The sequence below is a fragment of the Leptidea sinapis genome, chromosome Z (assembly GCF_905404315.1).
Source record: "Leptidea sinapis chromosome Z, ilLepSina1.1, whole genome shotgun sequence".
NCBI lineage: Eukaryota > Metazoa > Arthropoda > Insecta > Lepidoptera > Pieridae > Leptidea > Leptidea sinapis.
Window position 1 is genome coordinate 9,681,116 of NC_066312.1, and position 25,709 is coordinate 9,706,824.

The 25,709-nt window shown below is 35.4% G+C and overlaps 1 protein-coding gene across 1 annotated transcript in view; it reads right to left on the reverse strand.

Moving 5' to 3' along the window:
• LOC126978346 (plexin domain-containing protein 2) overlaps positions 1 to 25,709 on the reverse strand; it is a 38,963-nt gene that overhangs the window by 6,063 nt on the left and 7,191 nt on the right. The window contains exons 3-9 of the mRNA XM_050827098.1: positions 19,751 to 19,819; positions 18,881 to 18,951; positions 17,813 to 17,941; positions 15,849 to 16,041; positions 11,108 to 11,314; positions 7,634 to 7,785; positions 2,211 to 2,283 (exon numbers count right to left, since the gene is read on the reverse strand). Coding sequence (XP_050683055.1) covers positions 2,211 to 2,283; positions 7,634 to 7,785; positions 11,108 to 11,314; positions 15,849 to 16,041; positions 17,813 to 17,941; positions 18,881 to 18,951; positions 19,751 to 19,819 — 894 coding nt within the window. The remainder of the gene's footprint in view (positions 1 to 2,210; positions 2,284 to 7,633; positions 7,786 to 11,107; positions 11,315 to 15,848; positions 16,042 to 17,812; positions 17,942 to 18,880; positions 18,952 to 19,750; positions 19,820 to 25,709) is intronic.

Genomic DNA, 25,709 nt, shown 5'->3' on the forward strand with positions numbered 1-25,709 from the left:
AACAATTAACAATTTAAATTACATGTGCAGGGTATGCAAAATCATTTAAAGGTTAACACTACATGCTCATTCCGCTTATCAATACATTGTTATAAATCTAAAAGTGAGCTAAAAACTAAAACCAGTAAGAAAAAAATTTAATATTTTGAAAGTCTGCAATAACGAATTGAGAATTGCTTTAAGGATCGTTATGGAAACAAATCTTTAATTGGCCTTTTCTCACTATTAGATTTATTTAAAACTATTGCACGCTGTTGGTCTTCCTATGTGAATTAATTAAATAAATAAATTTATAGTACTTTATGTGACTGTACATAATGAAGCGTCTTTTAATGTCTAATTTTAAGTACAGTTTCATACACCACTTTATCTACCCACATATCATTCAAGAGTCGCATATTATGACCAGCATAAATGTTAGTTAACTGGTAATTACGGCAATGAATAGTTTTCTGGCAACTGTCAAATCTTTTTTTTAATTCACAGACAAACTAGAGTCTAGAAAGAGAGAAAATTGACATTTAATTCATTTAATTCCGAACTAAACGTCATCTCGACTGATATTAGAATACAGGTCAAATCATTTTTTTTTGTTTTTCAGAGATGTTCGAAATTTGAATCCAATAATATCGACATCGATTTTATTCTTTAGCTATAATAATATTTTTATAGATAATTAATTTATTCTAACAAAAGTCAGTATATTTTAATATGAAAATGTGTAGGTACTATGCTTAAAATGCCGACTAAAAAACTTTAAAGGTTTCTTAGGAGGGCAAGTGGCTCATCTGATGGTAATAGTAATAATAATTATAAGTGTAATATACAAAGAATACGCACAACTTTATCTCTTCGTTTATTTGCTAAAGATATGCAAACATTTGTCACAAAAAGTTGCCACAAGGTGTTGAAGCACAACGATACAGTACAAACGGTAAGCATATTTAAAGTAAAAATACTAATTTGATTTTGAATTTTCATAGTAGCAAAGTCGTGTTGTGGCATGAGTGTATAGGACACGTCTAACTGAGAGCACCGATTCGCATGGGAACGAATCGGTACCGCCATAGACAGCGCGGTTAGCAGGGGGACGCCGCTCTCATAATGGCAATTTAATACAAATATTTGTATGTATTACAAATGTACACCATAAGTTTCATTAAAATAACAACGCCTATTGATAATACGGATATCGATACCGAAGTATGAAGTTATGTATTTGAATGATGGAGAAGACGTAGTCAATATTTATATATATATTATATCGTACATGGCTGGCGATACGAGCGCGAATACCGCAAGATGACATAAACAGTCTCATAATTCAATGAATAATCGTTGCCGACAAGTTCTGAATAGCAGAGGAGGCCATACTTTGTATTAAATTATCTTATTATTTCACAAAAAATTCATTTTCTTCAGATATTTCATTTTGTTAAAAAATGTTTAGTTGCTACATACACGGTACATAACCTTTGTTTCTGCAGTATATTCTAATATTGTTAATTTCTGTAATTAAAAGAACTTATAAAGACAACAGCTGTTTTCTAAATCATAGGACCCTAAAAATATTATTTTAAAAATAAAATACAACGTTATAATGTGAAAAACCATCCTAAAATTTAAATAAGTACATGTTGCTTAGACTTTTTTGATAGGTGTATTTTTCAATTCTTCAATATGTTGGCCTTATGATATTGTAAACAGAGCGAAATCGCGTTCACACCTTGTTACATAATATGTAATATAGATTTTTTTTATGGAATAGGAGGACAAACGCGCGTACCTGGTATTAAGTGATCACCGCCGCCCACAATCTCTTTCAACACCAGAGGAATCATAAGAGCATTGCCGGCCTTTAAGGAAGGTGTACTCGCTTTTTTTGAAGGTACCCATGTCGTATCGTCCCGTAAACACCGCACAAGGAAGCTCATTCCACAGCCTTGTAGTACGTGGAAGAAAGCTCCTTGAAAAACGCACTGTGGCGGACCGCCACACATCCAGATGGTGGGGATGGTATCTTAACTTGTAGCGTGTCGTGCGAAGGTGGAATTCGGCGGCAGGAATCAGGTTGAACAGCTCTTCGGAACACTCCCCGTGATAAATGCGGTAGAAGACACACAATGAAGCGACGTCTCTACGCAACGCCAAGTGATCTAGCCGTTCACAGAGCACTGGGTCCCCGATATGTTAATACTACGGCTACTTACGTCTCAATATCCAGTCTTGTTTATGTTTATCGGTTCTACTTGAGCACTTTTGTAGTACCTCGCACCAAGAACACTGAAACATTGATATAACACTATGTAAATTAATTTATCTATAAAAAAAACACAACTACGGTGAAGCTACTAATGATTAAAATCGGATGTGAATTGCCTGTTTTAAAAATTGCATTATTCTTCACTTCATCGGGACCTTAACATTGACTTCACCATCACGTGAATGTCGAGGCAATCCAACTGATTGACAACACTGATATATTAAGAAGACTAAAACGAACAAATCCTTTCGAGTTAGTGTAGTGCTAGTGAATTAGTGTAATGCAATATAAAAATAGTGATATTATAAAAGACACATGAACAAAGTGACTTCACCTTAATAGAGACATTTAGAAATGTGTTAATAGACGCATTCTAGGTTTAATCTTTCAACAGTTTAAGTTAAAGTAGAATTACTTATTATAGTTGGGCATAATGGGCATATGGGCATAAAACATTACGTCAAAGGGATGTGACAATGCTGCACAACTCGTTATCGATAAAGGGATGCCGCTCGGACGCAGGTAGCTGATGACTAATGCTTATAAGGTCAAATGTAGGACTGTGTAAAATGTGATCGCGATTTAGCCAAGGCTATTTTAAGAGATCAGAGAATACATTGCCTCTGATATTAAATTTACATGCAGATAGCAGCGATAGCTGCTCAGACGATGACATAGATTAATATTTTAAGCTGATCTTTGATACTGTTTAAAATTTGTTATATGTATAACTATATAAATTTAAGTTGTATAACATTTAATACATTGCATGTTTTAAAAGCAGATATTAAAAATACACCCTAAAAATAATTTGCATTATTTCGTTAACCTTTCCTTAATTACCTGCTAATGACTATCGACAAATCCCATCTTTGTTGCGTTTCGATATGCCAATACTCAGTTCGACTCAGTTCGCACGTTTGTAATGGCCCAACTATAGTCTAAGTTGAGGCTAGATTGTAATGCAAGTGGGGCAACATTATAATAACTGTATTATTATGTATTAATGTAACTGTATTATGTATGCCGTGGGGTATCCGGCAGAGTAGAATAGACCTCCCTCACTCTTACCGAGGCGTCGTAAAAGCCGACTAAGGTATTTTGACGTCCGTAATATCATCAAGCTTTTGACGTCTCCGATCTTAGAGAAGGAAAACTTGAAATAAACCCGGTATTCTGTCCCGCCGCTTAGGGGCTGGCTGTCAAACCCCAAAGACATCATACAGCCTAACAAACAATTACCGTCGGGAATATGGCTGTAGGAAAAAATACTGTAACTGTACCCCAGGGGGGTACCGGCAGAGCCGGAGAATCCCCTCCTCCTCCTGTATCTGCAGGACGAGGCTGCTCCTGGTATTCTGGGGGGAGCAACCTAACAGCTGTAGGCGGCGATGATATTCGCCATACGTCACGCCAAAACCTAAGTCCAAATTGTTCCGCCGGGGCGGAAAGTGGGCATCGGAATGCCGTTTTGCGACGTTGAATGTTAGAGGAGGAATGAATGAGAAACTGGATGAAATTTACGAGTTAATGAATGAAAGAAAATTAGATGTGCTGGGTGTGAATGAGACAAAACGTAAAGGGAAAGAGATACTGACGCGCGGCCCGTTCACAGAAATATGGTCGGGAGTTCCAGATGAAGAACATGGCAGTAAAGGCGTCGGTATACTTCTTTCAGAGCGAATGTCAGAATGCATGCGAGAGTATGAGTGCGTAAGTCCCCGCCTTATCTGGGTCCGATTGAAAGTAGGTCTGACACCTCTATTTTTGGTAGGTGTATACGCTCCGGACTCTTCCCATAGTAAGGCGGTAAGAGAAGAATTTTGGGAACAAACGAGATAGGTTTTGTTATTGCGTAAGTTGAATGAACGTATTGTCATGCTTGGAGATTTCAATGCAAGAGTTGGAGTGAAGCGTGATGGGTATGAAAATGTGCTTGGGACGTTTGGGGGTAATAGTATGAATGACAACGGCGTATACTTGTTAGATATATGTGTGGAGATGGGTCTGTCTGTGATGAATACGTGGTTTCAGCATAAGATGATACATATGTACTCGTGGCAAAAGAAGGAAGGCAATGTTGTGTTAAGGAGTATGATAGATCTTGTGATAGTCGATGAAAGAATAAAAATGAAAGTAGTGGATACTAGAGCCTATCGTGGACCAGATGTCGGCACAGATCACTATATGGTAATTAGCAGAATAAGTGGTTTGTTTAAGCGCTGACGGCACAGATCAAAAGGGTCAACTACTGAATTAGAACGTATAAAAGTGGAAAGATCGAAAGATCAGCGAGTAAAAGAGATGTATAAAAAGCAATTGAGTGAACGGCTAGAAAAAAGCTGGAGTGATGTTAATGAGGAAAGTGTGAATGATGTATGGTCGGTATTTAAAACCAACATTATTAAATGTGCTGATGATGTATGCGGTGTGAGTAAAAGAAGGCGCAAGAAATGCCAAAATGCCGACTGGTGGGATGATGAAACTAGAAGAATGGTTGAGGAAAAGAAAAAAGCATGGCTGGATGTCTTGGCAATAGAAGCAACAAATAGAGCGAGTGGCGGTATGAATGAAGATAATGTTAAAGAAATCAAGGACAAATATAGATGCGTGAAAGCGAAAGTTAAAGAATGTATAGAGAAGAAAAGGAATGAGAAAAAGGTGAAATATAAGGAACAATTCGGCGCAAGTTTCCGAGAGAAACTCGTGAAAGAAGCGCGGGGAACAAATATAAATTCATCTATGAAACTGATTAGGAATGAACAAGGTGAGGTCATACATGAAGAAAGTATGATACTAGAGTGCTGGAAGAATTATTTTGAGAGCTTATACGAGAAAGATGTAAGTGAAAAAGAGCAAGAAGAGATAATAGATATGTTTGTGGACCCGAGTGATGAAATAGGTTTGGATGAAATTATGAAAGCGTTAAGAGGTATGAGGTCGGGGAAATTCTGCTGGGTATGATCGAGTGACGACTGAAATGTTGAAGGCTGGCGATGGACTAATAGTGAGCCTGCTGCATCACCTTTTTAATTTATATTGGAAACAGGGCCAAGTTCCAGACGATTGGACGAAGGCAGTGATTGTCCCAATTTATAAAGGCAAAGGCTCGCAGCAGGAAGGTCAAAATTATCGCGGGATCAGCCTTCTTAGTGTTGTTGGAAAAGTGTATGCCAGAATATTGATTGAAAGAGTAATGAATGTGACTAATGACAAGGTATGGGATGTGCAAGCGGGATTTCGGAAGGGAATGGGATGTACAAGTTTTTTCTTTACGCTGCATCACTGAAAAATGTCTGGCAAAAAACCAGAAAGTATATTGCGCGTTCATAGACTTGGAAAAGGCATATGATAGGGTGAATAGAAAGGAATTATGGAAGGTCTTATCTATGTATGGGGTGGACAATTTTCTGATAAGGGCTCTGAAATCTCTGTACAGGGATTCTCAAGCCTGTGTTAGTGTTAATGGTGCCTATACGGGCTGGTTTGATATCTGCAAAGGTGTCAGACAGGGTTGTGTAGCGTCGCCTTGGTTGTTCAACCTATTCATGGATAGATGCATGAATGATGTCAGAGAAATACAATGTGGAATCAATATGGAAGGGTGTGTTAAGTGCCTCTTGTACGCCGATGATCAATCATTTTTTCATCATCGGTAAATGAGTTGCAACAAATGATTGACTGTTTGAACGGGAGCTTTAAAGAGAGAGGTTTGAAAGTAAATGCAAGAAAGACGAAAGTGATGGTATTTGAGAAGGATGAAAGGTTGACTGAGTGTACTATCACGATTGAAGATGAAAGGGTAGAACAAGTTACAGAATTCGTATATTTGGGGAGCATGTTTACAAGAGATGGAAGATATGAAGGTGATATTGAAAGGAGAGTGACTGCGGGACATTGTGTGAATGGAGCGCTGCATGCCTTTATAAACGGCAAGACTGTGCTAATAGAAGCGCGAATGGCTGAACATAATGGAGTGCTTGTCGCCACGTTAATGTATGGAAGTGAGAGTTGGGTATGGCAGAAGAAGCATAAAAGCAGAATTAACGCAGTTGAGATGCGATCACTGCGTAGTATGTGTGGGGTAAGACTGACTGATAGAATTCCGAATGCGGTAATACGAGCGCGCTGTGGTTTGAAAGAGGATGTTGTGACAAGGACTGAAAAAGGAATGCTTAAATGGTTTGGACAGGAGGAGCGAATGAGTGAAGAAAGAATGACGAATCAAATATATAAGGCAAGTGTGTGTGGGCAAGCCGGTCGCGGGAGACCTCGTAGAACATTCGTCGATCAAATTGGGGACGTTTTGAGAAAAGGAGAGGTCCGAAGCACCCGCAACCGGCGAGCATGTACGAAAAGAGTGTAAAGAATGTAGAGGATGCGCGTGAGGTTTGTAAGGATATAAGCAAATGGCATTCTATTGTCTCTGCCTACCCCGACGGGAACAAGGCGTGAGTATGTGTGTGTGTGTGTGTATTATTATGTTCCCTAAAGGAAAGAAAAAAGAAATAATTTTCACTGAACTTATAATTAGGATTGTCTACAGCTAGGATTTTCACATGACAAATCAATCAACACAGACGCGGAACAACACTAGTAAGGTAAACATTATCTTTACCATTAATATATTCTGCAACCAGGATTGTCTTCTCATGAGGACACTCCTGAACAGTTTGTAGCATGTAAAACATTGTATTTAAATAAAATACTTATAGAATTTACTAAAGCGTATTATGATAGTTCTAATACATGAATACATATCTGGTTAATAAAGTTAATATTAAAGGAGACAATTTTTTTGGGCTCACTGGCCGTTGCAATCTAGAGATTATAAGGATAAGGAATACATCAATATATGTTTCTATACTATATAACACATTTCGAGTGGGCCTAATCATCGAACAAAAAAAAATCTCCTTTGTGTGTGGGTATGCGGGAGTTGTCTGTCGGGTAAAATCGGTATAGATGCCGTAGTGGGATAGATGCCTCATTTAAATGAATAACCTAACTTCTCAGAAGATACAAATAAAGATTGAACACGGACAGAACGGACTACATGAAAAACCTGTTCACTTCTCATAAAAATTTATTTGGTTATTTACGTTACACAGTATAAAGGGCATCTATCCTTAGTATGGTGGGGCACCTATCTATGCAGGTAGGCATATATCCTGAAAAAAAGTGTGAACAAAAAGCAACATTCTGCAAAATCTGGAATTATGAAGCCAAAATAAATAATTAATATTCAACATAAATTATTAAACTAGCTTATATTATATTTCATAGAAATTACTTTTAGGAGGTTATTTCAAAAAATGGGGCTTCCATCCAAGTTTAGCCCTATATAACCCTTAAAAATAAAATACATACGTTGAAGTTGGTGTCGTGGTTCACGCAACTCTCGCACGTATCGTATTGAAGGCAGGTTGGTAAAGCGATCAGTTTCAGGATTGTTTTGTTCGCTATTTCGTAGTTCTTGAACGAAACGCGATGGTACTCATAGATTGTTTTGCGCCTTAGATCTGTAGAAAATAAAATTGATTTAGTCGTAAATCGCGCCTTAAATCTTATAGCGGAGTAGGAGAGCGTTTGATTAAAATAAAATTGACAGGTATGAGTACCTGTAAGTGCAAGTTTGCCAATTTGATGCCACTTGCCGTCTACGGCGGTCAATAACATTTGATTCTAAACTCTGTGTTATTACAAAAAAATAATTTAAACATGGCTTAGAAACGCGTTTTGTTAAATAGTAACCTAACTATAACAACGTTGATGACCTTAAATAACGACGTTTAAAATGCAGTTTATCTTTTTCTATTACAAAACAGTGTTTAGCTAAAACGAGTCATTAAGGGAACGGAACGCATTTTTATCTATCTGTCATCATATCATATGTAATCTAGATCTTCCATAAATATAATCTATCCGTTAGACACACCATAGACAAGCTTCGACTCGTGTTTAAATATAAGCAATGTCTTAGGATTGTTATACGCTAAACAACAAAAAGACACAGATTTGTAATAGAACTTTGTTTAACAATTTAATGTTTAACTTTTTTGTAATAACACAGTATATATTTAAGATTGACGTACAATAAACAAGTAGACTCACAATCTCGCTCAAAAATAAGAAGCAAAACTCTGCCTACAATGTTTTACATGCTACTATTAGGCGGAGTTTTTGTTCAGTTGTGTTTCGACCGCGCTTTGAATACTACGCCACGCAATGACAAAGTGTTGAGTGAAAAACTGACCTAATATGACAGCATATCCAAACTTAAGAAGGATAGTGGGTATTTCAGGTAAGTGCCACTTTAAATTAACAAAATTATGTAACAAAACTTGACGTTTTTAATCATATCGGTAAATAATTACATTTCAATTACTTGAACGAAATACATCGGCTATTTCCCAAACATTTCGCACCATAAGCAATGGTCTTCTTATAAGCGTCAACTCTTATAACATTACTACAACCAATTAAGGTGTTAATTTGAATTAATTTGAATGACACATTTTTGTCAGCCTTTTAACAGGCGATTGTGAGACTAGTTGTTGATAATACGTCAATGAAAACTAAATATGACGTATTTAGAAAACATTAATTTTTGTTTATATACTCAACCCATCTGCTTATTGTGACAATACAATAATATTATCTCATTGTTTACAAATCTAAATATTACAAAGGAATCTGAATAAGCGTTACTCAACTGTTTTTAAATAAAAAAAGGGACCGATTTAATTATCCATCTGACGTTGAACGGTGCCATCAGACATAACAGCGACAGTATCATGCGAATCGTAACCACTGACCTGTATAAATACCACTGGACAGGCTGTACCATATTATGTTTGACAGCAAACTTTTTGTGTCTATTTGAAGCGTCGGAGAACTAATTTTGTCGTATAACACAAATGGCTGCAAAAGAACGTACAATACTCCTAAAGTATTTTTGCATTTTGAGTTAATTTCGTTCGTTTTCCGTGTTATTTATACTTCAAGAATTTTCCACCATCTATCGATGTTTGCTGGGTTGTCATCACTAGTTTTAGTACCACAGACTCTCGCTACATGGCCAACAGCGCCAAAATGGCGAATATCAAAGAGGCACAAAAGCACTTTGGCAGCCGCCAGACCAGTGATATATAGTCGAGGTCAGTGGTCGTAGCGCAACACTAAACGTTCAAAGACCCCGATACCAAACTGGGCTCTCACCCTGACACACTGAGATCCAAATTACTAAGCGCCAAGTACTTTACACCTAAATAGCTGGGTTCCCAAGACATAAATCAGTCCAACATTTATCAATAAAGTCTACATATTTTATGGTAAAATATTAATAAATTACAGTGTGTGTAACTTACAAACTCAATTTTATCTTAAAAAGTTACGTTATCTGTGTGCTTAAAGCACATACATAAATGTAAGTACACGTTTTTCCTAAGTTGTGTGCCATCTGTGACTGTCCGAATCGAACCTGAACTGAAATAATGTTTTACATTGCTGCTTATTGACCACGAATATCTTAAACAACAGGAGTAAAAGCGGCAATGTATATATATAGCAGTAGAAGCTCATTGCGGTGTAATTTGTGGCATGTTCCATATTACGAGTTTGTTTTTAAACGACGTAATTTGTCTATAAGTATTTATTGCGGCATTACATCTAGTACTACTAGGTGATAATAATTTTTCTATCAGGTAATAACTAGAACTAGACCAAATAATGAGAATTAGAAAAATAATAAATAGTTTTTATGAAGGCTCATTACATTGCTGTAAAAAGTCTTGAAAGTTAACGCCAATTTTTATATTATAATTATAGATTCTATCCCAACGTATTTATCGCTGCAACTAAATAATGCAATGACTGAGGTTAACTTCAATTTGTACATTGGTAAACTAAAAATTTATCTACATTTCCTAAAATTTCTTTGAGCTAAATACGATCCAAAAGTCTTGAAAGTTAACGCCAATTTTTATATTATAATTATAGATTCTATCCCAACGTATTTATCGCTGCAACTAAATAATGCAATGACTGAGTTGAACTTCAATTTGTACATTGGTAAACTAAAAATTTATCTACATTTCCTTAAATTTCTTTGAGCTAAATACGATCCAAAAGTCTGGAAAGTTAACGCCAATTTTTATATTATAATTATAGATTCTATGCCAACGTATTTATCGCTGCAACTAATGCAATGACCGAGGTTAACTTCAATTTGTACATTGGTAAACTAAAAATTTATCTACATTTCCTAAAATTTCTTTGAGCAAAATACGATCCAAAAGTCTTGAAAGTTAACGCCAATTTTTATATTATAATTTTAGATTCTATCCCAACGTATTTATCGCTGCAACTAAATAATGCAATGACTGAGTTTAACTTCAATTTGTACTTTGGTAAACTAAAAATTTATCTACATTTCCTAAAATTTCTTTGAGCTAAATACGATCCAAAAGTCTTGAAAGTTAACGCCAATTTTTATATTATAATTATAGATTCTATCCCAACGTATTTATCGCTGCAACTAAATAATGCAATGACTGAGGTTAACTTCAATTTGTACATTGGTAAACTAAAAATTTATCTACATTTCCTAAAATTTCTTTGAGCTAAATACGATCCAAAAGTCTTGAAAGTTAACGCCAATTTTTATATTATAATTATAGATTCTATCCCAACGTATTTATCGCTGAAACTAAATAATGCAATGACTGAGTTTAACTTCAATTTGTACTTTGGTAAACTAAAAATTTATCTACATTTCCTAAAATTTCTTTGAGCTAAATACGATCCAATTATTTTCCAAAGCAAAGTACTATAACAACTTACGCAAGAAGTTTCTGTCGGTGAGGTAGGCGTCACTAATTCCAACCTTAACTGGGTGCTCATTGTCGTTTATGGATTGAACCGGCGTTGGTATATCCTTGTATGCGAATGTTATATCTCCATTTTTATACAATATGACTGCAAACGTAAACTTTTTGTTTGGGTCTTCTTGAAGCGTTACGTTTTCCCAAAACACAATAAACTTTTCACCTGCAACAGTAAATTTGTTTTTGAATTATTACTACTTATAAATCATAAAACAATCACAAAATCACTACATATTATAAAACAAAGTCCTCTGCCGCGTTTGTCTGACCGTTCGCGATAAACTCACTAACTACTGTACCTACTGATTGTCATGCTGTTTTCACCAATAGATAGAGTGGTTCTCGAGGAAAGTTTTAGTATATAATTTGGTAATGTTTTGTATATATTTTTGTACACATTAACGATATTACGAGTACGAGCTTTCAACAAAAACGCTGTCTAAACTCTTACCCCCTTGTTCATAATAGTCTGCTAACTTAAAGCATTGCTAATTCTCACTCTGTCTTCTTCTACTGACCTAAGTCAGAATGAGACAAAACACTCCTTAGCGGCTTTTTAAAGTTAGCGGACCATTATGAATAAGAGGCTTAGAGATACAACAAATTATTATATGGTGGAATTGTCTATCTTATATAGATTGGCAATTAGAAAGCGGTGATGTGATAAAAGCCGTTTACACAAATACGATATGAAACCTTATCATCGTATATAAGTTAGGTGTTTTAATCGTTTATACCATATAATTAAAATGAATATTATGTCTTAGGATATATCGTAAAAACATACCGACGCAAGAGTAAAATTAAAGCGTAAAGCGACCCGTACGCTCGTTTGTCCTCCTATTCCATAAAAAAAAAAGTAGTTATAGTGACATAACCACATTAGTTGGACATATGGTATCGCGGACTTTTTTGTAGATGTTGATACGTTCTATAATATTGTAGAACATTTTTTTTCTTCTATCATCAATAGTTTCCGCAGCGCATGCGATGACAGATTCTTGATGACTAATTTTTTTACACCTTGGCTTATATTATTGAATTTTTACCATTGATCCCTATACTTTATTATATTTTATTTATTTTTTAAAATATAATATAGCCTATGTCACTCAATGAAGATGCAGCTTACTAATGGTGAAATAATTTTTGAAATTAAACCAGTAGTTTTTGTGTGAAAACATTATAAACATACATACAAAAATACAAATGTTTTCGCTTTACAATATTAGTTCCGATATATATATAAATAAATATATTCCCTTTAGTATCCAAAACGCTTGTTTGTCACATTAATACCGATAAACATGTATAATAATATAAGAGCAATAATTGACTTGTAATCATATAAACCGAGAATCTAGTTGACACTCTAAATAAACTCCGATCCAGCTAACAACAAGACACGCAAAACGTGAATAATATTAATGAAGTCGAAGGACACAAAACTACAAACGCGTAAAGAATATGAAATAGTAAATATTCGCTTGATTAAAAGTGATAAAAAGTCCGACCAACAAAACATTTAACACTTTGTGGATGCTGGCTACGTCACCATTCGTTTATTAGCAATAGCACGCGGTCTTATTGCACTACGAACTATTCACAATATACCAATTGACAGGTAATAAATCTTTATTTAGGTCAGTGGTTCAATGATATTGAGACTAAAATATTGTCTGCTTAATACTTGCATGTTAGTATGTTTGCCATTAGTTGGACTGACAAGATCAGGGACGTGGATGTTCCGCGCAGCGTCAATCAAAATCACATGCACATCACTCATGCAAACCATCGAGATGAGGAAAGTCGCATGTTTGGGGCACGAGATGTACCAACTCCTACAAATCATCATGATGGGGGAAGTTGCCGGAAGAAGAGGCGTAGGTCGCAGAAAAAAGGCTTGGCTGTGTAACATCCGAGAGTGGACAGGAATCGCAAGTGCGGCAGAACTATTTCGCCTCGAGAAGAACAAAAAGTCAAAATTACAAAGCTGACTGAAAATTCACGTATACTGTAACGTAACGATCTGAAAAATCTTAAGGCGACACTAAATGCCAGCGACTTTTCACGGAGTTTGAGTTCACGGCTGCCGGCCCCCCATCAATGTAACAAAGCCAATATTTCCAAAATACTTGCGTGGAAAACAGTTTATATGCTTACAATCCTCGTTATTCACTAATAGTACTAGTAATCCGAATAAATGAACCTACACAAAAAAGTACAAGCTATAAAAATAACTTTTATGAGAGAAGTACCAAAAAAAAAAAATGCGTCACGCTATACCATAAAATGTTCAGTGTAGTTCAAAAAGGCTCGGCAGTGTTAACTATAACCAACAGCAAGCATTAGCAACCTACAAATAAGACTTAAGGATATGTGTAACAGGATTAAGTAGTGTTCATAGCTCGAAATGCTATACTTTCACCACAAAACTTGTCTAAAAACACCATGTTTGTGTGTTTTCCGCTTACTCTGCGCCTTAAGTCGTATAGTTCTGCGTTGAAAATTGATAAACAGACTGTACTGGTATTAATTTAAATCGATTTCTGCTCCAGACTAATTTTAGTCATTTTATATTTTACAATTGATTTTAATTTTATATTTTGCATAGTTTGGTCGATCGTAATGTACTAAATCCATATACTCTTCTCGAAGCCAGATTTGATTAAACGTAGTTTGAAATAATTGTTTGCGAGTTATCCCAATCAGTTTCAAATCAAATCAAAATCAATTTATTCATAGGTCACGGAAATGACACTCATGAATGTCAAAAAAAATTCCTTTCTTATTGAATCTACTGCTACTTCGTAAAGGGTTGAGCTAATGAAAAGAAGTAGCAAGAAACTCACTGCCACTCTTTTAAATCAAGATATTAGAAATTTAACTATAATCATATAAACACTATTCAAAACTATTATGAATATTTATATTACTCGAGGCATATTTCAGATGCTGTTACTTAAAAATTCGTTACGTACTACTGATGTCTAACACCGGTGTTATTATATCGCGATTTCTTTTGAATGTTTTGCGAATATTAAACCGGTCATATGTATAAAGATCTTTTAGGAATACGAATTTCTTAAACGCTTATACAGTATATACGAATGCTGATTTACATTTAAATTACTATGATTTGCTACCAAAAAACAAGAATGCAAAACCTGCTCCTTTTCGTTTGTGAAGGGTTTTTTTTGCTAACGTCGTTAATGAATTGTTGTCTTTGTCCGTTCAGCAGACATGTAGACCATATAGAACTAACTATAGTCGCCATTTTCATAAGCTCTCTCTGGCGAGAGAGATTATAAGCTCGCGAGTGTGATCTCCGTTATTCCAAGTCTGAATATCGGTAAAGTTATTTGAGTATTTATCGGGGTGCAAATCTTATATCTTTAAACGAGCAATTCTTGTATTTATATATTCTGCCGCTCGGAAACGGCTCGATTTCGATTTTAATGAAATTTAGTATACAGGTAGTTTCCGGGGCGAAAAATCATCTAGCAAGTTTTCAATTTTAAAAAATGTAGTTTTATCCGGTTTTATTGAGAATAACATTAGAATACAAAGGTAAATTTTGCCAGTATCTACAAGACTATAACAGCTCAGATGGGATTGGGTGATCCGGAAAGCAGAAGAACCCGGTTCGAATCCAGATGTCCTATTAGTTCGTTTTTGTTCAAGTTTTGTACATTATTAAAAATTCGAGCAAAGTTCGGTCGTCCAGAAATTGTTTAATTAATTAGTTACGTCGAGGGACGTACCACCAGTAACTAAAATTTATTTATATTGGCATCAAAAATAATATTAAATCATAAAATACAATAATAACATAGGTATATGTACCTAACCAAAGCCAATAAAGTTGTTTTTTAGAATTTCTGTCCGTTTATCTGTGCACACTTATTTCATAAACGGCTTAGCTCACTTGATTGCAATTTTACTGATGTAATGCGGAAAAGTGTATGCGCTAGTTCTAGGTGAATATTTTGAATTAGGAGGCACCGGTAAGTAAACAAGAGAGGAGGATTTACCAGAGCAGCAGTGATTCTTCCACCACGTGCCAGATCGCGATTCTACCTCTTTAGTTTATAAACGCTGTCTTTGAGTGGCTACTCTTTCCGGAATTCAATAATAATAAAACTAGGGATCACAAGAAACTTCACGCAAGACGAACTAAGTTTTTTTTGTAAGGCCGTAAATGTTAAACAATATATAGTGATTCCAATCGAAGCTATAATAAAGTTGTTTTTAGTTTTAGAAGCTATAATTAATAAGCATAAAGATAATTGCTTCAACTGTAATTAACTCTTGATTGAAGCCAACGGTTGCTTTATGGCAGATAAAGCAAATATGAAATAAACAATTTGTTAGTGTAAAGTCGCTTCTGGGATCAATTATACAAAATAAATTTGTAACCAAAATTTATGAACGATGAGGGACTCGAACCCAAATTGTTTTGATCTGAAAGCGACATCTCAAGTCAATTTCCTAATATGAAATTGAGGTTGAGCAGGTTATCAATTGTAAAGTAGATTCAGAAGATGGAGCCACAACCGAGTTGAACAAGACATACCAGGATTTACGATCGGCGAGAGGTGCGGGTTCGAGTACCCCACATTTTGGCTACAAATTTATGAAATTAATTTGTATTAATATCATATATCGGACAATCATATTTCTGTATTTTTTCTTACCATCGTCAAAGTGCTTCACCAAGCTGTCGTTTGAAAGTGTAGTGTCGAAGTTAGCCATAAGGGGCGCTATGTACTGCGTGGCCGCTAGCCAGTTGTGGACATGCTCCCCAATGTAAATGAACCCACCAGTGGCCACTGTTATATTTGTCACATTGTGCCCGTAGAACGGAAAGTCAAAACTTAAGCGTATAGTCTGAAATACAATAGTTAAACTATAGTATATATTATCCTCAGTAGTATTGTTGTACCATCATCATATCAGCCGTCTTCTGCTGTACACAGACCTCCCCCAAAGATCTCTACGATGGTCAATCCTGCGTCCTCATCCAACGTATTCTGGCGATCTTGACCAGATCATCGGTCCATCTTTTGGGGGGCCTATCAACACTGCGTCTTCCGGTACGTGGTCACCATCTGAGGAATTTACTACCCCAACGGCCACCTGTCCGTCGAGCTATGTGTCCTGCCCCCTGCCACTTCAGTTTCGCAATAATGGTTGTATATATTTAAAAAATTACCCAAATGATTAAAACTAAAGAAAACTCAAATCATTTGTATAATTATGGATTTCCGCAAAGTAACGCCTACTTCAATAAATTTTCTTAAAAAATTACCATAAAAAATTTATTTTCAATTATTTTGTATATGTTACTTATATACAAATACCAGTACACAGCATTTATTGGTATTAAAATAAATCAATATATTTGCGTTATGTTTTGTTTGGTACATTTATATTAATTTAACAGCCTTTACGAGATTCTTTAAACCAGTAAAATTATTTAAGAATTCTGTTGTAATGAAAGAAATCTATCTTTATATATATAATTCTTCTGTACGTGTGTCGACAGTGAACTCCTCCTAAGCGGCTGGACCGATTTGAATGAATTTTTTTGTGTGTTCAAGTAGATTCGAGGATGGTTTAGATTCACAATTGAACCACCTCCAATACGATTTTGATGATTTTTTTGTGTGTTCCAGTGAATTTGAGATTGGTTTAGGTTCTCAATTCAGTCCATAATATAATTCTCCTGCTCATGTGTATGTCAGTGTACACCTACTAACAGCTGGACCGATTTTTAAAATGTAAGACGTGTGTACAGGACAACGTCTGTCGGGTCCACTAGTATACTTATATAAAGACTAGCTGACCCAGCAAACGTTGTATTGCCGATATTAAAATCGCGATAAAAAAGTAACTGTTGATCGTAGATGGGTGAAAATTTGAATTAAAAAAAAAATATCAAAAAAATTAAAAACACCCTTAACATTTAGGGGCATGATGATGTTGTCCGATTCTTAGACCTGCCCGATATGCATTCAAAATTTCATGAGAATCGGTCAAGCCGTTTCGGAGGAGTTTAAAGTTTAACACCATGACACGAGAATTTTATATTAGAATAAAGCACAAAGACGGCATAGGAAATTTAATAGATATCGCACCATAATATATCGTTGGTAAGGTCTTGATGAGAAAAGCTTAAAATCGTTAAGTTTGGCTTTCTAGGTGAACGAGGTTACTGAGAAAAATTAGGTTTGTTAACTAGAAAGTGCCAACAATGGCAATTTTGAACAGATTGCTTTGTAATTCGTGAAACTGGACATCCTTTTTGAACTAATTGGAGCATTTATTATACCAGTGGGACGCTCCTATGCACAGGATGCCGTCTAGATTATGGGTTTTACAACGGCGCCTATTTCTGCCATGATGTAATGTTGTAAGGGCGCCGTAGTTAGTGAAATTACTGGGCAAATGAGACATCTTATGTCTCAAGGTGACGAGCGCATCGTCCCTTATTATCAAAATTCTAAATATCTAACTACAGCTGCATATGTTTAATCAAGCATGCATACACGAGCAGGAGGCATGGGATGGTCGAGCAGGTCGCATGTTAATCACTACTACCCTGTTATAATATAAGAGGGTAGGATCGGTAATGTGGGATAAGTAATATTATACTTACAGTAGCACGGCGATGCGAGTGGCTCAGGATATCGTGTACTTCCGCCTTGTCCTTCGTAATATTACTCCAAAGCTCATTGAACAGCTCAACATTTCCCAGAAACGTACTGTTGTAAAAACTATGGCTATCCTGTCGAATAATATTAATGAAAAACTTAATAAATCCCACGGGATAGTCACATTAGGTAAGCAAATCGTTTTTCTTCGGAAAATAAATGATACGTTTTTCAAATGAACACACCTGATACAGTTAACCTCTATTTTCAGCAATACACTTAAGCTTGTCATGCACACTAAAGTAATAAACCTGGCCTGTTGTCACGCCATGCCTAACAGCAAGCGGCTCTAGCTAGACGTATAAATTGTGTTATTTATTTAAGTAGGTTTCAGATATTTACCATACAAAAAACTAAGAAATAAAAGTCTCCATACTATTTACTTATCACAAATTTTTATTACTTGCGCAATAAGTAAGTTCCACATTTGAAAAAATATTATAGTACAGACATGGCACGATGTTATTAAAATTTATTAACATTGAACGTACACGGACAATATTGTTTTTATATATATTATATTTTACATATTATGTGTGTGTTTTCTTCTTTATTTATAAGAATTTTAAAACATAAAGGAATGTAACAACAAAATATATATTGTGGTCTAGTAATCAGCCAAGGGAAACTCTTTAAGAAAAAGCGATTGTATGACACGTGCAGTCATTGATAGATTGACATATAAGGGCTATCTTGTAAAAAACGGAGATAGCCGAAATCCACTACGTTTTGAGCAATTGTTCGCTTTCAAACTTAGCCGGATTATACTTCGTTGCCATAATATTACTATACATAAATAACTATTACAAACTTGTATCAAATCACTGCACGTTTCATACTAAACTAAATTTTAGTATTAACATCCTCTTTGTAGTAATAATAAACAAAAAAAATTAAGAACTATTCATAGTAAATTTAGCATGTGACACATCGATATATCATGTGTATGAACATATCTACATCCCCTAAAATGTGAATTAAACTTATTGTACAACTTACGAAATTATACTTACGAAAGTCAAATTTGATAAATTTTCTTTGGCCTTGATTGTCTCTGGAGTTTCTTTGAATATGTCACTAATATCTGTTGAAATTAAACTCAAGTGAAAAGTGACTTCAGTTCAGTGAAAGTTTAGAATTTACTTAAGTAAAACTGAGCTCAGTGTAAGCTAAGCATAATCTTTGATTTTATTTTTATCGTCATCTGACAGCTGAAATTACCCTGAGCTTAAGCTAAGACAGCAAAATGCAAAAGATAAGTTCGTGTTTTATCACACTTGGCTAAATTTTACGTAAGTAAAGTCTGAGCAAAGTATAAGTAAGCTCTATAGGTCTCAGCGTAAGACTGATAATAATATATTGAAATAGACTGTTGGAGTGTGAAATAAATTTCATTAAGATTCTCCTAACGGAATTCCTTTGCTTGAGTCATTAGTGTGTCAATGACTTCGTCTAACAAAGGTTATCTATTTGACTGTAAACAATATTGTTTTTATTTTAAAACTGTGATAACAACATCGGCTTATAAACATCATAAAATCTCTGGTGAACGCTTAATATCAAAACATATTTTAAAAGCCGTTATAACCATCTCTTTTTAAATTAGTATTTAGTAAACAAGATTTACATTAGCAAACTGCTATTATTTTTTTAATTAATCACTTCTGGGATTAATTATGTTAAATTTGTAACCAAAATTTATAAATGGTGCGGGACTCGAAGCTGCGACCTATCGGGTTCCCTTCGAGCGGTCTTACTTACTTACCACTCAAACGATCGGCTCAGTTGGTAAGAGCACTCGGTTGGAACTCGATAGGTTGCGGGTTTATTTGCATATTTTATAGTTTACAAATATATTATGTTATAATTGTTTTAAAACTTACCATCGTCGGCACTAACATTAAAACTAGATAATGGCGGTGTGACAGTAACAACTGCAGTATGTGCTGGTTCTGCAAGGAAACAACATGCATACTTATAATATAATGTTAAATATCTTGTTTGCATTTGAAATAAAAAACCATTGCAAACGCAGCATATACAGTAAAGTTTTGCTTATAGTTAAAATGATACGGGATATTAAATAACAATAGCAATGCATTATTTGCTGACATGGATTCGCAAAACCAGACCGTGAATACTTTATAATAAAGCATTGTTGATGCAATGGCGACTAATAATTATTAATATATACATTTCCAGGTTTTGTACATTAAAAAAATTGTATTTTGGGTGGGAGACAATGACGTCCTATGCATAGACAAATCACGTCGTATAAAAACGAACCCCAAGTATGGAATATGCCACAAATTACACACCAATAAGCATCGACTGCTATATCTATACATTGCTGCATTTACTCCAGTTGTTTAAAATATTATTGGCCAATAAGCAGCAATGTAAAATATTTACAGCTCAGGTTTTTTTCTGTGACAGTGACACACGACGAAGGAGAAAAGTGTGCTTAGATTGTCTTAAAAGCTCACTTTTGCCGTTCCGCTATCAGACTGCGAATGATATGTCCCCATAGAACGTCAATTGTGGGAGAATTTAATTTGATAAATTCGCTTATCAGCAAGCTTTTGGTGGAATAATAGTTTTAAGAAGATAACGAAGTTTTTATCATCGCCAATTCTTGACAAGGGACAATGAACTTGAATGACTAGATGATACCTCGCGACTATACATACAGGCCTAAGTAGAGGCATTTCAATGAAATTTTTAAAATAAAAGACACTTATGACATAATATGCTGTCGCGACACTTTATGTAAATAATGATGTGTTATGTAAACTCGTAATACATTATTTTATTCTATAATCAATAGTTTTCGCAGTTCGCGATGTAAAGATTATTTTGAGGTATTTTTTTACAACTTGGGTTACATTATTAGAGTTTCAGTAAGGATCCCTAATTTAATTTAATGTATAATATAGCCTATATCACCCGGGGATAGTGTAGCTTCCCAACAGTGAAAGAATTGTTCAAATCGGTTCAGTAGTTTCGGGGTCTATTCAATGCAAACAAACAATCAAATCTTTCGTCTTTATAATATTAGTGTAGAAATTGTCATGACGTGCCTCGATGACTTGCCAAAACGAAATGCAATTTTAACCCTGTTGTACGGAGGGCGGATTACATGCACACCCTTTGCATATTGATTATCAGTGATTCACAAATACGCACTATAAAACGCTTGATGAACGAATCCCTTACTTATACTTATATTAATTATTAACAATTAACAATCTTATATTATACAACGTGTTACAAAATACCCCGTTAAAAATATAATTAATAATCAAAGCCAAAAATTATATCTACCCTAGTAAGATGTCAATGTCAGGGAAGAACCAGATTATTAAACAGAAAGGCCTTAAACCTAATAATTGTCTACTTTAATAGTTTTTCTATTTTTATTCATATATTTGCCACCTCAATAAAAGGATGTCAAGCCAGTAATTGAGTACAATGACTCAATTACTGGCTTCAAAAAATGTCGAGTTGGACAAAATGGTTATGTGAAGGACAAAGTATTTCTCCGATTGCCGAAATGGAGCAGCGTGTTGGATCGGTTTTCGCATCAATAACACCGACGATGGTGCGAAATGCCACAATAGCCATATCCCTACGAGCGAGGTTGTGTATTGAGCAAGGCGGAGCACACTTTGAGACGTTTTTGTATATTTGACGTTTATTATGAAAAAGTAAGTGTTCGTTTAGATTATTTCGTTAGGTTAGGTCTTTTAAATTTTTTGTCGTTCCGCGTAGCATTACTCTTTAATATAACTAAAATAAACGAGTTTGCACATCAGTGAAATTTTTTTTTTGGGATATGTTACACAGCGTTACTATGGTTCTTAAACATTGTGAATGGACTCGTCATAAGGCCCCATTTAACCTCCTTCGGATTTGCGGGTATTATTGTAACAACCTGTACATACTAGTTGACCCGAGAGACGTTGATCTGTTAAAAGAAAAAAAAATGGATTTAGTATGTTACCCTTAGTAGATAGATATGCCATCGCGGACTTTTCTGTAGAACTATATAAGATTCACAATTCCACTATACATTATTTTATTATATCTCAAAGGGTTTTTTCCGATACATCCAACAAATACCGTTCATATATACAAAAAATATATAAAAACAATCTATATATATATAAATATATATATATATATATATATATATATATGAGACTTCCACGTATATAGTCACTTATCACGATATCTCTGGAACCATAAGGCGTAGAGACTTATTATAATATGTAGTGATATATATTATGTATATAGTTTCTCAGTGAATCGCAACACTAGTCGGAGATTATAGTGAGATAAGATAAACCTACCAGTCCGATCCACTACCGATCTGTACACCTACCAGTATAATGTTAGGAATTATTATATACCGACGACTATTTTTAACGAGGAGTGACGGGACAGTAAGCCGTCTCGTCACTGTTTTATTAAGCGATGGTAAGTGCCTGTCCGTTATATAGTGCCGCTAAGGATTCTTAAGATATCAAAAATTCGCGACATCGCAATTGCAAATTTTATTCCGTTTTCAATAACCTATCTATCCTTAGTTTAACTTACTGTCTAGTAAGACGTAGACAAATCTATCCTTTTACGCTTACTTACATTTAAATAACCTATTGACAGATAGCATTGGACTATAACTATGGATAGATAAGATCTTGTCAGTAAACGGTGACAGCAATGTATCCGTAAGTTAAACTAAAGTTAAAACGGCTGTTAATGGTAAGATCTTATCAATCCATAGTCGTAGTTATATCCAATATAGTTATAGCCCAATTCTATCTGTCGATATGTTATAGAAATGTAAGTAAGCGTAAAAGGATAGATTTGTCTACCTCTAGTAAGTTAAACTAAGGATAGAGAGGTTATTGAAAACGGCCGTTAGACGCCGACGCAGTCTGTAGTACACACGGATATATATAAACTGATATCAAAATAAAAATTCAAATGTTATAGGAAATCAAAAAACGCCCACAATGATCGCTCTAGTAATACGTAAATCTCAAATCCCTTTCACATAAGACTATTCCAGAGAAAGGACGATTGGAAAATTCCGGATGTGCATCGAATTACCGACCCTCAGTTCGCAATGTAACTGAAATCCATATAAAATTACAATATCTTAGTTTCAAACTTTTAAATACATTTTAAAATTGTTCGATAGCTGTAAGAAATGAGATTAGGTAATCATTTTAGTCTCCAAGCATGCCTATAATAATGATGCAGTCTGCAGATACCAGTGGGAGGCTCCGTTGTACAGGATGCCGGCTAGATTATAGGCCTTTTCTGCCGTGAAGCGGTAATGTGTAAGCATTATTGTGTTTCGGTCTGAAGGGCGCCGTAGCTATTGAAATTAATTGAGACTTAGTATGTCTCAAGGTGACGAGCGCGATTGTAGAGTCGCTAAGAATTTTTGGGGTTTTCAAGAATCCTGAGCGGCACTGTATTGTAATGAGCAGGGCGAATCAATAACCATCAGCTGAACGCCCTGCTCCTCTCGTTCCTTATTGTCTAAAAAAATAGAAAGATGTTCTATGGGTAATTATAACTAAGCTAAATTTTATATGAAGCATGCGTCATTTCAAACGTCGCATTCCGTATAGACGAGAAGTATTTGTGTAAACAGTGCTCGTACGGTTAGATGATATAGCACTGTGTACAAAACACAGCGCCATGGACGACAAACAGTTACTTACTCGACATGTACATTAATAAATTCAGAGCATGCGTGTTTGTTTGCATAATCCAGTCATAAATTAGTACAATTGTTGGTTGCAATTATACTATCGTGTTTGAAACACAATTATTTGCTTATTTCATGGTCGGGTCATATCAATAATTAGCATCGGTCGAGTGCTGAATTGATATAATAAATGCTTTAATGTGAAACAGTTTAATGCGCCAATTAATATGTGGTGACCTCTACATATCCCAGAGCAAATGTCATTATTCCTCAGTAGTTGAATAGACATATTATTGGAACCTTGAGCGGCATCATTAGGCAACTGAAGGTCAGATGCGATCGGTTCGCATCTAAAGTACAACATATTTATAAAAGACTAGCCGTTCCCGCCCGCTAGGCTGGTTGAATTTTAAAAGGAAGGAAGTTGGAATTCTATTAAGTAGCCATAAACCATCTAGGATAAATTTCGCATCAAATGGTGGTAGTTTCATGTCGATGCGATTAATGGTTTAGGAGTGAAAGAGCCTCAAACAAAGACCATTTTCATGATATATAAGATAGATTAAAATGAGGTGAAAAGAACAAAAAATACGCTGGATGGCATTTGCATTAGTTTTGCTTGTCGCTTAAGATCCATGTTGTGGCCAATAACAACAGAACGGAAGCGCAGTAATATTTAGATATATTTACGAAAATTTATCGATTATGATGAGTACAGAGTGTGTATTTAACTAGTCTCTTGACACATAACATCTTACTTCAAACAAAGGAAACATATGCTCACATTACTAAGATATTAACACAAATGTGTTACCACAAACAACACGTGTTTTTTACTAAAATGGAACATTCTAAAGCAATTTTATTGCGAGAATACATTATCTAAGGATAAATAACGAATTGTGTTGGTAGCTAATGAAACATCACTCATGTTTAGAGTAAACCGTTGTTTAACATATTTTGACGATGTCAACAATGCCTAATTGAAATACATTGGTTTGAAGCAAGTTACTTCTTACTTAACTGTAAAAAAACGAAGTGTGTTCAAGTCACTTTTTCTAATGTTAAGCAAGTGACAATGTACAGGGTAAGAACGAGAAACAAGATATTTGATATCGCTGTTTTTCATGAAATAACATTTGATTGCCAAACTCCAATGGGGCCCCTCATTTAGACATCTTATCGAGCATACATATTTCCACTGCATATTGAAACTGCAATATGTGTATATTTTTGTCACTTTTTCACAGCATTATGTCATATTATTATATTCGAATCAGAAATGAGGAGATCCGTAGGAGAATCAAAGTTACCGACATTGCCCAAATGTTTGCGAAACTGAAAAGGGCAGTGGGCACAGCACATACTTCGACGGACAGATGGCCGTTGGGGCATTAAAGTCCTCGAATGGCGACCACGTACCGGAAATCGCTGTATTGGTAATTAAGCTAGGTAGGTAGGTCAAGATTGCCGGAATACGGATGAGGGCAGCGCAGGACCGATCGTCGTGAAAATCTTTGGAGGAGGCCTTTGTCCAGCAGTGGACGTCTTCTGAGGATGACGATGATGTCACATGGTAAATTATTATGGAGTGAAACTCGATAGGCCCATGGACATCCGCAACACAGAGGCCAACAGATGCGTTGGTGGCATTTAAGTTGGGAGTATGCTGAGTATAAGGTTAAACGTACCTAAGTCCTATCGGTTCGGGAAAATTGCAGCTAGTAATTAATTCCACAAAGTAGATGTGCAAGGCAAGAAATTTCTCGCAAAACGTGCGGTTATGGAATGCCAGACGTCAACATGACGCGGGTGGAATTTCGCATTTTGACGTAATGCCCGGTGGTGGAATTCGACAACTGGCATCAACCTGTACAAATTATCTCAGCACTCCCGGTGATATATGCGGTAGAAGATGCAGACTTTTTGGGGTTTTTCAAGAATCCTGAGCTGTACTGCATTGTAATGGGCAGGGCTTTTCAATTACCATTAGCTGAACGTCTTGATCGTCTTGTCCCTTATTTTCATTAAAAAAAAAACTAAAAGAACTGTTGTGATTGTTTTAATGTCATCGAGTATTTTTGTTGCAACCCTTTACAAACAATGTAATTAAAACA